At 33.3% G+C, this 14,718-nt stretch overlaps 2 protein-coding genes across 2 annotated transcripts; both read right to left on the bottom strand.

Moving 5' to 3' along the window:
- Positions 1 to 400: 400 nt before the first annotated feature.
- Positions 401 to 5,747, bottom strand: LOC139864673 (truncated transcription factor CAULIFLOWER D-like). The gene is made up of 5 exons (XM_071853247.1): positions 5,420 to 5,747; positions 1,203 to 1,284; positions 1,041 to 1,102; positions 737 to 885; positions 401 to 474 (listed from the first exon to the last, which is right to left on the bottom strand). The coding sequence occupies exons 1-5, from the start codon at positions 5,608 to 5,610 to the stop codon at positions 401 to 403; spliced, it is 558 nt and encodes a 185-aa protein (XP_071709348.1). The 5' UTR covers positions 5,611 to 5,747.
- A 6,529-nt stretch (positions 5,748 to 12,276) lies between these two features.
- LOC139864832 (uncharacterized) lies at positions 12,277 to 12,824 on the bottom strand. Its single transcript, XM_071853401.1, has one exon. The coding sequence runs from the start codon at positions 12,630 to 12,632 to the stop codon at positions 12,423 to 12,425; it is 210 nt and encodes a 69-aa protein (XP_071709502.1). The 5' UTR covers positions 12,633 to 12,824; the 3' UTR covers positions 12,277 to 12,422.
- Positions 12,825 to 14,718: the final 1,894 nt, after the last annotated feature.

Raw genomic sequence — 14,718 nt, 5'->3', positions numbered from 1 at the left:
AAGAACAATGATTGGAAAGTAAGATCATTCGAACAAATATTTTATCTATAAGTTCTGGGGTTTAGTCATTTTCATGGAAGAATTTAAATCAATTCATCAACATAAGGTTAAAACAAGGTTGTAAAGTCGCTAGTTGGAGACTAGTCAGTCGGGACCTTGAGAAAACTAACTGGTCAAGTAAGGAACTAGTTAAATGTCAACTAACTTTGATGTTAATTGTTTTTGATTGATTTTAACCGACTTTGACCGGAAAAAAACCAACTTTTGACCGATTCACTAGTTTAACCAGCATTGAGGGTCACTTTTGACCGACTAGGCCTAATCGGATCATATTTTCTATTTCATCATTCAAAATATAGATGATTTGTAGTTAGTAAATCAGTATCAGATGAATGGGTCTCTAAGTTAGCGGGGTGGGCATCTCCATGACCCACCTACGACCCTCGGGTAAATTTTGCAGCTTTACCACTGCACCTACAATTCACTAATCAAACAAACAATATGTACATTGTTTGTTCCTTCATTAAATAAAGTAACACAAACAAACTTTTCTGTCAAAACGTATGTACACCCTATAAAGGTACACAGATGGGTCTCCTAATTATCGATTTAATTACTTAATAAAAGAATCATATTTACAACTAAAACGTGTAAACACGTGAATAAGTAAATTAAATGGTTAATTAATAACATATAACATTCTGGATAAAAAGGACTGAATAATAAAATATTATACGAATGTAATTCAAAACCAACATATATAAAACAATAACACGTACAATCACCTTTCGCAATTGTGTTTGGACAAGAGCAGCATCAAGTTCGGTCTCTAGTTGTGTCATGTCAGTCACAGAGAGCTCATCGCTATTGTTCTCTTCAACGAGCCTGCACAAAGAGTTAAATTTCATAGTTGCTTGATCCATTCAGGTGGTTACACTTGACTTTATGTTTTTTTTTAATATCTTGTTTCTGTGTGTGGGCATGTGCCTCGTTATATATCTACGTACGTTAAATTTATTGCGGTCCAGATTATAAGTTACCTGTCAACTGTCTGTAGAAGCTCTTTACATGTTTGGAATCTTCCGCACTGCATCGAACATTCCTGTAGCAATTTTAGGTGCATTAATTCGTTACACGTGTAATTAATGATACCGAGTGTAAAATACTTAATAGTATATATCTTTCATAAAGTTATGGCTTACTAAAGTTTTATCAGCTCCTTCAGCAGAGGTCTCTCCCACCTCAAGACGAGCTTTCTCATACCTAGAAAGAATTTGTCCCACACTGAAACATGGGTAGTTTAGAACATGTCAGTGATTCGTACTGATGTAATCGAGTGCACGATTCATTCTAAGTGCATGAATTCAAATATATAAATACATATCTATTAATTAGAATGCAACAGAAAGCTTGAATCCATCGATAATGATACACCCCATGGAATGTATCAAATAATCCATATTTTGGATATGGATCATCCATTTAAAACATAGTGATTACCGGCATGGATCATATATTTGTAGCCGGAAGATGGAACCAGAACTAATGAAAAGAGTTGGTATATTCAAAGGAATGAAGGATAGGAAGAATGAAGTCCGGATAAGAAGATGATGATTTATAGATGAGCATAATATGTCCGCGGTTACCAAAGTACCGAATAGAAGGATACGGGAAAGATGTAGCCGGATGGGAATACTTGGAGAATATTTAGGTTGTGTTTACATGTAAGCCCTTTAGTTTGGACATTATGTGCGCTTCTGCACACATGTCCAAAATATCTAGGCAGTGACACACGAGTGGAGCGGCCGTGTCACGTCAGCCCGAATATCCAGGAAAGTTTGTTACGCACAAATTGTACGTGTGCCACGTCAATCATCCATGTAATAAACTTTCCCGCCTATAAATAGACCCCTTGGTCATTTATTTCACAACAAGCCAGAATCACATCTCAGATACAAGTTTAGTCAGAATTTTGACTCATTATCGGAATTCATCACCCTAGATATTAATTGCTCAATCTAATTGAGTAGATTAAACGATTGATTATTTTACAACCTAGCGAAATCTTATATTCTGATCAGCTTTGCACGATTGACGAAAATAAAACAATCGATAAATCTTCTTTTTCTCAAACTAAGCACTAGAACTTATTCTCTTCAGTTTTAGGTTTGATCATATGGCGCCATCTAAAAGTGTGAACAATTATAATCTCTAAAAGCAGCTCGGTATCAAAAGCAGGAGTCTCGGAATTCGGAATTCGATCAGATAACGAAAAATCCTAACGCTCCATCATGATTGGATTGGAGCAAGTTGATGACAGGTCTAGTGAATATTTATGCAGGGAATAAATTAGGAATGAGATAACAAGTCATATAAAATAGCAACAATTGTGAGTTAAATATACACAACAGAATTCAGCGAAGTTGGATACGCAAAAAGAAATCCAACTATAGTATTTATGTGCACTTAACCCTTTAACTAACTTCATATTAGCATGTTCCAATTTAATTGGTACAAAGCACAACAATAAGCCTAATGGGGTTCCACCCTGAAATCGATTGGTGATAGAAGGTGTAACTTATAAGTTTATATACTTGCTCCCTCAAACCTAGAAACTAAATTGATCAATTGTGCAATGGGCTTCTTCTTATGCTTTACACGAGATCCAACATTCTTTGAAAATAAGAAGACAAGGTTGTGATCCATTTGATCGTTCAACCGGAGTAGAGGGTTACCAAGAATTCCGTTTACGAACTATACATTAGCTCTGACACCACTTACACCACTTGTAAGAACCTTTTTTTAACCCATTCCATATAATGCCCTACACATAATCACACAAAAGTTCGACCTTAAAATCAATTGGATACTAGGCAAGTAATCGATGATACATGGTCACATTATTAGAGTGCTTACAAGTTACAATGTGGGAATTTGTGTTTAACACCCAACAATAACATTGTTGGAATGATCAACATATGTGATTATTGTGTAATTCGTTTTAGCTTTCTAAATACGAAATAGCCGAAAGTACCCATAATAAGTTGATCTTTTACTCAATATTTTTGTAAGAGTAAAGACTAACTATAAGCTTTCAACCTTAAATAACTTGATTCTTCTTCACATGCATATAAATGTATACTATGGTCTTAAGTTTGAAGAGAAGGTACATAAACGAAAGAAAGCTAAATATAATAGAAAAGGAGAAAGAAAAAGAGCAAATTCTTGAGATAGAAGGAGAATGAAGGGAAATGGTTTGTCGACAATTGTCCCATATTTGGAAAGAATATTTTGAAAGAATTGTGTTAGAACTTCCAATTTGTCTTGTTTTCATAGCCTCACTTTGAAACTACCTCATGTGTAATTTCCTTTCACTTGTATTCTCTCTTAAGAACGCAACCTAAGATCGAGAACTACAAGTTTTAACATGTAGAATCATTACGTTCGACGATCGCCTTTTAAACGAAGTGTATGTATGGGTAATCTAACACGTTTCTCAAGTACATAACAACATCCCTCAAAACGACGTGCCTTATAAAAGCACGGTACTTTAAACTTTCAACAACATGCTTCATTCCTATCAACCATATCTTTTTGCATCCTATGGAAATATTTTCACACAAGATTGTAAGTCTTGCGAATACACATTAGCCCTTTAATAGAGCTTATTTTGTATTTCAAGAAACAACTAGCAAGATTTTCTTTTAACATACATTGCTCTCTTTAGTATAGCTAACTACTAGGAAGCTTCCTATCCCACCTTTCGTGCAAGGTTGCAAGTGGTCGGGAGTACTCGGATAAGAATCATTTATATACTTTTAAGATATCTGTTTAGGAACATAAACGTAATAGATTATAGCAATGCTATTTGGAGAAAATGAACATAAATGTTCAAAGACGAATATAAAAATAGACGATCGATACTTCAAACATATAAATATTAGTCATACGGCCCGAAAATGGAATTTTAAAATTCTGGTTTTAAAGATAAAGTTAAGAAGTTGACCAACCGTTACCGAGCATTGAAGTTTTGATTAACTAACTAGTCCGACTCCGTGTTGGTCGCATCTGCAGCTACTCCGATCGTAAGCTGCTTAATATATATTTACCCACCTAATCTATATTTACAACATTTTCTACATGTAACAACCTACACCCTTAAACCTCTCACCTTCATCCACCTCATTGCACCACTCCTAGTAGCCCAAGTTCACAACACATAGTGACTTCTTAATTGTTGTGTTCGGTTTTCTTGTACTCTTTCATATTTACATATTTATATATTAGTTTGGTTAGCTTATCATGGAAGGACTTTCGTGTGCTTGAATTTAATCTTCCTTTCCATCCATGTTGAAGAATTTTTTCATGAAAAGCCTAGTGATCTTTTTGAGTTCAAAAGAAAAAAGCTCCTTTGACCACAACCAATATATCATTTGTTAAAAAATGAAATAATGTATCTCTTAAATAGCATGCTCATCCTACATCTCAATATAAGACGATCTAATGGTGGCGGGTCTAGTTAGTGTCTCTTCGGGTTTCAAGTTGCTAGTTATTCTCTTGTTCACTTCAAAGTTCCTATGTATGAAGTGGGCCGTTTGGTTCAATGTCAACCGGCTGGTTGGTTGCTTCAATCATTTGTGGTATAGTTGTGTATTAGTTCTCAATGTATTTGGTTATTAGTCTAGCTAGTTGAATTGTTCGTTTGGTTCAACAGTTCATTTTCAAGGGACTTAGAATGTGTGTTAGACTCCCGTCAATTGTTAGCTTAGTATTGTTGCGATTAGATCTTCGGATAAAGTGTGTAGTTGTACTTGATCTTTAATGACTTGCTTGTGTGTGTATCATAAAACCTTGGCTTGATCAATCTTCGAATCCTTTTATTTACGGATTATTTACATGCATGTTTTTCGCTAAAAAATAAAAATAAAAAATAAGATTACTTAATTTTGCAGTGTGTGTATCATAAAATTCTAGAGCCATGTTTTTCGCTAAAAAATAAAAATAAAAATAAAAAATAAGATTACTTAATTGTGCAGTGTGTGTATCATAAAATTCTAGAGCCATATAGCCTAATTGATGCTTTATTTATTATCTACAAACCGAATTTCATATCCTATACAGCATGATAATACATAAGCTCACATATAGCCAAAATTAAAGAGATACTCTACTACATAAAATCACATATTAATACCCCTACAAACTTCTATTTGTACTCACAACAAAACGCCGTACAGTTAAATTCGTACAGAATAGTACATAGACATAGACAGATGTGCAGTTTTATGCTGCAATGAGTAACAAATACAGCACATATATAATAATAAATAATAAATAATAAATTTAATTTAAATTTAATATAAAACAATAATAATAATAATAATATAATAATAAGACATAAAATGATGAAATTTTGTACCTGCTACAAGTGCCGCTACAGGATTCATAGAGCTTGCCGCCGGCGGAGAAAACGACGACGGCAATATCGACGTCGCAGAGAACGGAAAGGTGACGTGCTTTTTTAATCAAACCTGATCTCCGTTTCGAAAACGTAACTTGCCTGCTGCTTTTGTCTTCGATCCGCTTCATTTCAAGCTTCTTCCGCCCCATTTTTTCTTAATTTCTGTCGCCGACAGGACCTCTAAAACCTAATTCTTCAACTTATGAATTAAGACCATTCAATTCAATTAATTATATAAAATATACACGCCCTATCTCTTACACTTATCTTTCTAATGATATTTATGATAAAATTGATTAGCTGATGTGGAAAAATAAGAAACATGATCTGTGATTCTGTCTCTTTGTGTTAATAATGAAAATTTGTTGACGACGACCTACTAATGACACTGTCTTTTTACATTCTCTATACACGTGGTTTTTCTCACGTTTTTTTATTGACATAGTTACGCATACAGTCCCTCTGCTTTACACTGATTACACCCTCAGTCCTCAAACTTTTTTTCATGCATGGACAGTCCTCGAAGTTTGCACATTTTGCGCGTACAGTTCTTGACCCTAACGATCATTAGACCACTCCCTACATTTAGTTAACTCGTTAGTTACCTCTCATTACCTGTCATTACCTGTAACTAACCATAGGCACGAGCTAGTTACCCGCCTTAGTCATCCGCTTTCACCATGGATTTAACGGAGGTATGAGGCTTAGTTATAGAATTTGTGTGTTCCAATGGCTTTTTATTGTTTGGACTTGATGCTTTATTGCCTGTACGTTGTATATTAAGAGTGTATTGTTTTAGCCATGATAGGGAGTGTTTAGTTATGGATTAGTTATAAAATATTGGTGTTGATGTGGCGCTGATGTGGAAGGTTAAGAGGATGAATAGTTTAGTTAGGATAGGGAGTCAACTTAACAAGTTCTGTTAAGTGCGGTCACATGTCTAGCACATGGGGACTATTCTCGTTTATTTAAAAAATCTTATCACTTGCTCTTCAACCCTTTGTGTATAGAAAACCTACACCTCTGTTGATTAACAAAACTCAAAATTTAAATTATCATTTACATAAACGAAATAATAAAACTAAAAGCACTAATCGTTTTTTGTTTGAACAATCCTCAAATTTTGAGTAATAATCTGAAATAAGTTGAACACTAACTCAAAATTAGTCACATGTTTGCCTGTGTACGTGCAACCCCCAAATGATACAAACAAAAATAGTTATTCAAGTGAAAGTGACTAAATTCCTCTAAAACATTTTCATACGGGCTTAAAAAACTCTCCACCGTCCACTTTTTTGTCCACTCACCCGTGTAAATAAATATGCCCAACCATGTTTTTATATGCTAACCTATTTTTTATTATTATTATTATTATTATTATTATTATTATTATTATTATTATTATTATTATTATTATTATTATTATTATTATTATTATTATTATTATTATTATTATTTTAAAACAATTTTATTTCATTATATGCTAACCTATTTTTACCTTGAGATTTCATGTGCCTCATCTGCATCGGTGTACTTGAGGCTATACATGTCTATTATTTAGAACACGAATAAACATATTGTTTTTTTTTTCTTCCAATAATTGTTTTTTAAGGTTTGCAAAAGTATATTTGTGTCTATTTTTTCATTTTTATTTAATAAAGGATTTTATGAATTCTTGAAAGGCATATTATGATTGTAACTAACAATTTTGTCTAGATATAGCGAAATCATGTATTGATACAAAGGATTTACCGTCGCAATGCGCTAGTTATATATACTATTGAAACGTTGTTTAGGGTATAGGCAAAATCATTTATTGCAGCAACACGCGGATCATCTTGCTCGTTTGACCAAAACAACACGCAATATTACATGAAACGATAGAACATTACACCCCTTTTATCATATGTTATATGGAGTTGTAATCTCTTGAATCCGTTAATTTACTTGAAATTCAAGAGATCAATTAGAGCGCGACATGTGGGACGAAAATCACATGTGACTGGAAAAAAAGTTCCAAAAAAAAAAGATTCCAAATTTTTTTTTTTTTTGAATTTTTTTTTTTACAATCACATGTGATTCTGCATGTCAATCACATGTTATTGTAAACCTAATCACATGTGATTATGCATGTCAAATCAATTCACATGTGATTGTACAATCCAATCACATGTAATTGTACAATTCAATCACATGTGATTGTGTAGGTGAATCACATGGGATTGCAAAAAAAAAAAGGTGAAAAAAAATCGAAAAAAAAAAAAAAAAAAAAATTCGAATTTTTTTTTTTTGAAATTTTTTCTTTTTAATCGCATGTGATTTTCACGTCACATTTTGCGCTCTCATTGGTCCCTTTATCTCAACTTAATTTATGAATTTAAATGAATATTCCTTATGTTATTTGATCTATTAATGTCAAAAAATCATCATAAAAAAAAAAGGTTGGTGTGGTGTATATATCTTATCATCGCCCTCCGATATGCTATATGATGAAACAACCGAGTACAAAGCTGGTAGTGGTCATTGAGTACGACCGAGAACAACACATTGCCAATGGCGCCCTCGAAGCCAAGCCATAAGTGAGGCCCCTTAGAGGTATCGGGTCTCAAAGAGTAGGTCGTCAAAATTTAGATTGTGTGTATATCAACGCCCAAAGCGTACGTCGTCGTTTTTCCAGGTCACCTTCACCCTTCAACAGCTTCTCTGTCCCTACCTACTTTTATTCAGTACGTGGTATTTCACAAGGTCAATTTGATCATTTCCAGGCTACACTTTTTGTGCGATGACACCGCGCGTGAATTAAACGAATGGTCATCCTCACCCAAAGGAAGATAAGTATCCACGTCATCCACCTTTAAGCCGACTCAGCTCCAACTCTTCATCCTACGCGCGTACGTCCACGCTCCCTTTTTTTCATTTTTCCATTGCATTATCTTCTTTTTTTTGTTCTTCAACATATATACACCAACAATATTTCTCAAAAATTAATCATACAAAATCCGTCGATGTTTCACGTCGAAATCAATTCAAACAATCAAAAAAGCGTCTGATATTTGTAATTTCGTGTATCTTCTGTACTTTGATCTTCAATCAAACCAGTGAATCAAACAAACACGTTACACACCATCTCAATCAACTGATTTGGATAACGAATTATGGTTTTGGATCCAAACGTTATGATTAGAAGAGATTATAATCAATCTAGGGTTTTTCACGAGCTATCATCGTTGATATTAAACCTGTTACGTAATCCTCCGGCGCCGATTCAATTCTCCGATGAGGTATCATTTCGACGGCAGACTCAACAGATTCCGACTCAACGGATTCCGTTAACGAAGATAACTCCGGCGGGATTTGCGTCGTTACTGTTAGGGGTATCGTTATCGATGATGTTGTGTGGATCGATAACGTTTCTGTTAGGGTTTTTATTGATGCCGTGGGTTCTTGGTTTAGTTATGGTGTTTTATATCGTTGGAATCGTTTCCAGTTTAGTGATGATCGGTCGTGCTATTTTCTATCATACTTTTCCGCCAAAAAAAGGCGTTCCTGGTATGATTATTTGATTAATTTTGTTATGATACAAATAGATTGTAAAATGTTTATTCATAACTCCGTTATTGATGTTGTGTTGATAAAATTTATTTTCATCTAATATGTTAAAAGAGTGTATCAAATTATTGTTAAATTAGGTTCTCCTAGTTTGTGACATAGAAATGAGACTATTGGTTACTAGTCAATTGTTTATAGAATCCAAATTTTTTTCATGCGTAATTTATTTTATGTGTTAATTATACTAAAATCCAGCGAAAGATGTTGACTTGCATATAGGGTGATCCCTTGGTAATACCTATATATGTATAGGAAGTATTGAATTTTGTTAGAGTTGTCTTTTGTCTACTTTCGAAAAGAAATTGGATTCAAGTATTGTTTCTGTTACGCCATCTAGCATTGCAAATGCTGGACTTTGTGAATAGACCATCGCATACAGTGGCGAATGTAGCAATAACCCCGTGGGTCATAGGACACCGCTGCATGGCTTGATATATTTTCCAAATTTATAGTTTCTCTTTTAAATTGTATAGGACATCACTAAATTTAACTACCAGGACCCTTTATATTTATCGAGTTTTTAGGTTTTTTGAAAGTTGACTACCACTAAAATATCATTCAAATACAATTAGTACAGAAAAAATCTCGGCGCCCCAATGAATTATAATCCTAGAATGATTCAACTGATTGCATATGGCTGTGTTATTCAAAGCACTATGTTTGAGAATCAATTTTGGTGTGGATATGCATGATTCATGAGTAGTTCCCCTTTGCTTTAAGGATTTGTAAACGAAAGTGTGTTTTTTCTTTAATGATTTTAACTTTTCGTGAAGTGTTGGAGCAACGTTGGTTCCTTCATTTCCTAAATCGTTGGAGAAACGTTGGCCCCTTGATTCATTTGTTTTGTTCATGTACTTGACTGTTAGAAGTGTCATTTCGTTTTAAACAAAAAAACGAGTTTTTTTTTTTTTTTTTTTTTTTTTTTTTTTTTTTTTTTTTTTTTTTTAATTTGACTTTTAACTTTTTGCCAAGTGTTGGAGCAACGTTGGCCCCTTGGTTTGTTTGTTTTGTTCCTGTTAAATTTCTTGACAGTTGTTTTTGTATCTAGTGAATGTTGATTATCTCTTCTGTAGGGCAAGGATATGTCGTGCACTTTGTTGATGTTGGAATTATACTGTATATGAGTTATATATAACTATATAAGTAATGATTAGATCCCCTAAGCATAAGAACTTTAGGACAGTCAAAACAGAATATATAGTTTTTTGATATATGAAATGTAACATTCATTACTTTACTTCCTCTTGTAACATGTTACTGCAAAACTAAAGTTGGTATTTTTGTACTCCTATTAGTTTCCGTAGGACCATACGTATTTGTATATGATCTCCGTTGTAGGACTGTTATAGTATTGACTTTGCTTCTATACTGAAAACGGAACCTATAGAATTGTTGGTGGATGCCTTACATGTTGCAGCCTGGAAACTTTTGTGAACAAGTAGATACCGTTGAATTACGCACATGGTAGTATATGGTAGCATGTACACACGTTACTTTAAATAGATGTGCCGCTTCTAACGCAGAAATTAAACAGAGTTTCCGAATAAATGAAGGAAACGCTCTACTCAAAACATTGCATCCTTCTGGGCACATCCACATCAAAGAATACATGATAGATTCGAATTGATATTATATGGGGTTGCCAGATATCATTTTTGTGTGTAATTCATTCATTTTATTTTCTGCTATGTTTTACGGATGTTTGTATTATCTGATGGAAAAATGTAGGTTAAGCGATAAATGTTCCAGTTTTCTGGGTTTCTTTTTTTGTGTATAATGCAGGTTTCAGGATACATATTTTGTATATATGAGATCTTATATTTTTTTAGTAGATCCTTATTAGAATAGCATTCTACTAAGGAAGTTATAGAATAACTTTTTAAACGCGAATAAGTATGATTTGTTACATGTCATTAAAAGCAGTTTTTCTGAGTAGTAGTGAACTATTAAACTCCATTGTTAAGGAGGGTTTGAAGATGTCACATATTGTAGATAAATAATACATGAACAAAATCATTTTCTTTTGAAAGATTCATTACTGGTTGAAACTACAGAAGTTAAGTTCCAGCTAATTTTGCCCAAATATACTTTGTATGAATCAGGATCCTATAAATTTCAAACATGTAACTAATCTTTTTCTTAGGTTTGAGTGTTTGACTAAGAGAAAAGCTACAAATATACCCATTAAGGAGATGAGAACCAACAAAAATGGCAAGAATGTTGAGATTTTTTGAGCGAAGTTTGAGATAGTTTTGTTATGCGTAGCGTCTAAACAAGTCACGTTGAGCTCAGACTTAACTGCGTTCGAGCTGATCCATTTAAAATTTTTAGTCGCTCCGAACTTAATATATTAACTTCCGAGCTCAACACAACTTGTTTGATACTTACAAACCCGATCATCATCATCATCATCATCATCATCATCATCATTTAGTTATAAAATATAATTAGTAGATATACTTAAAGGTTCATTAAAGTACACGGAGTCGAGGTATTTTTCATCGTTTCTCAAATACGATGCCGACGACTCTTTCGGCGTTAAACCGCCGTCGCTGCTCGCCGTCGGGGTTCAAAGAGTCGATAGGTATTTTTCGCCGTTTCCCAATGCTCACCGTCGGGTTTAGTGTACCGTCGAGGTGCAGTGTCATCTCCAAAACTTTAGATTTACACTGAACCATTCCCACTTGAATTAGACACCGAACCATTTACTCATATCCGCTTTCAGTGTTGAATTTTAGTTTCTACCGATCACGACTCCTTTTGTTCTTAGGCTCGTGATTCTGATTCTGTTGAGTTCAACATAAAAAAAATGAATCTCGTTTACTAGGACGATCTTTAAAAAAATTAAGCTCATGCTCATTTTAATTCGACTTGGGTTGGTCGTTGAACAGCATACAGATTTCTTTGGAGACAAAAAGGGCGGTTATTAGTGTAAAAATTACTACAGTACAATTTTAGGAGTAAAGGAATTTTTTATATTTCCAAAAATTACAATCGCTTCGTGTTTTTCTTTACACCCCCATAAAGAGAAGTTTAATGTTTCACCACTGGTTTAACGAGTCAAATTCGAGTCAGTGTAGTAATCACTCGAGTCAGTTCAGTTATACTAAGTACGGAGTACTAAACAACATAACTACAACCATCTTAAGAGTATGTGCTTCAGATCTATCGCTTGGAAGAACAAAAATGAAGATAATTAATTTAACGTTAATCAAGTAATTAAATTACATACACATCACAATTTGCTTTAATCAAACCAAGTAAACAACAATTAAACACAATCGATCCATACAAAATAAACAAATGAACCAAATCACATAACAAGAAGGAAAAAAAGAAAAAAAAATAATAGCTAGCCGGTGTAGATATGAACACCGATGGCAATAAGAAAGATAGTAACAAGCCCAAAATAAATGATGGTGTGAACAAGTATCGAGAGTCCACTTGTTTGCATGTTACCAAACTCCACGACCCGGTTCCGACCCGGTATTTGCAACAACAAACCCGGTGACAACAACACAAACAGCACCACTGCTATCACCACTGGACCCCAATCCGCCATTTTCTAGCTATATGTATAAAAATAAATGTATTTAATTTAAGAGAAACGAATAGGCCGGTGGATTGATTTGTGGGTGGTGTGTGTTATATAGAGAATAGAAATCAATTGATTTATGGTTAAATTAAAAATATATATATTTTAAATAAATAAAATAAAGTAATAAATAAAAAGGAATGCGTGAGTGTTTAGAAGGAGGAAAGAATAAAAGAAGGTGTGAGAGATGTTTAATTTAAAATAGAAAGAGAAAGTAGAAACGTGGCGGTATCTTAGATCATGTGTTTGCCGACTCAATTATCCTTCTTGTCGCTATCTCACTACTTCGTGTTAGTTATTTGCGACACCATTTTTTTACTTCGTATTAATTTAAACTAGTAGTTCTAGTTAATTAATGATTAAATTATTATATTTTGTGTAATCACAGTCAAGTTAAATTTTGGAAGAGCGGGTTTAATGAAATATAATGATGACTCAAAAAGGAGTAGAAATGTTTGGTTCATTTTTGTTTTGAATGAGTGGGTTTTAGACGATTTGTATCGCTCACTTGCCACGGAAGTGACTTGCATATGTGTCAAAAGACACGCCTGAAAAATAGAGTATTGGCAGTGGCGGATTTTGAAGAAATTTTATGGAGGGGTCAATTATATACTGCAAAAATGTTTCCGATTGCTTCACTATATTAGTAAAACATTAGTGTTTCGGATTGCTTGACAAACTTGTTTTGAGTTTTATTATGATAGATAAATTAGTAAGTGTAGTTATGTTTTGAAGTTTACCTAATAAAATACATTCATGATTCATGAGATGCTACCCTTTATACACACTTAATTGATCCTATTGCTAAAAATAATTAAATTAAATGATATGTGGTTAATGTACATAATTTGGAAGTGATAAAAATAATAAAAAAAAATCTTACTCATGTGGAATCGAACTTGAGTCTGAGTGAAAGAAAAGGCCAAAGTGCCAAACAAACCACCATTCAATGATTTAATTATCTTTGTATCTTTGTATCTACTATATATCTTGAATTTTTGGGAGGGTCATGGCCCACATATGCCCTCTCAAAGATTCGCCTATGAGTATTGGGGCATTGATTGAGGGCGTTTCTTGCTCTTGTACTAGTTAAGTAACCCGTGAACTCACAGGTTGTTTTAAAGAAAAATATATTAAAAACTAATTAATAAAAATTTTAAGTTCTATATAAACTAAATCTCATATGGTCTTCAAATAACTCTTGCCTATATTATTGACATATGACTTTAATTTCTATAATCATACCAGTCTCTATTTCACTTTCATTTGAATTCCATTACAATCCCAACATCCTTCATGATCTTATATACACAATCCAACCCTATAGCTTAGATATATTTACTAATTGTGTTATACACATGAATCAAGATATACATATCTCGTAACATAAACAATTGACTTGTATAATTATTAACAATTTGTTAGGCATATGACCAAAAAATTAGTTTGACACATTTTAGGAAAGCATAAACTATAACAAAGACGAACCAATAAAATAGAAAAGAAACTTTGATAAGACCTGCCCGTTTTGCCATAGAAGATCAAGAAGACACTCATGAATCTACTGATGAAACAATTATGATTTATGCATCATAGATGATTTTGATATTACTATTTCATTTGCTACTAACTATATATATCTTAAAGAAATAAAAAAAAAAAAAAAGTCACCGTTGACACTATAAGTATGCCTCGTGAAAATAAATTTGATGTATAAATGATTAACATATTGACTATTGAACAGGGCCTTTAGCTATATGAATGCATTCACTTCCCAAATATTCGAGACATTATTGAATGCTAGAACTAATAACAAAGAAAACGAATAGTCTCATAAGAGCTTGTTACAGAATCAATTATAGTACTTGGATGATTTTTGTACAAAGTCAAAGATGAGAGAAATGGAAATTTAGATAAGAGGAAGATGAAGGTGAAAGAATTTAAATTTTGAATTAAGATAAAATGAGTAGTAAGTTCCTATGAATTTGTTAGCGGAGATGTGGAAACTACCAATCAAATTAATGAGGTGACAGTGAATTACAGTGAATTACTC

Source organism: Rutidosis leptorrhynchoides, chromosome 8 (assembly GCF_046630445.1).
Source record: "Rutidosis leptorrhynchoides isolate AG116_Rl617_1_P2 chromosome 8, CSIRO_AGI_Rlap_v1, whole genome shotgun sequence".
NCBI classification, from domain to species: domain Eukaryota; kingdom Viridiplantae; phylum Streptophyta; class Magnoliopsida; order Asterales; family Asteraceae; genus Rutidosis; species Rutidosis leptorrhynchoides.
This window is presented reverse-complemented; position numbering and strand designations above follow the sequence as displayed.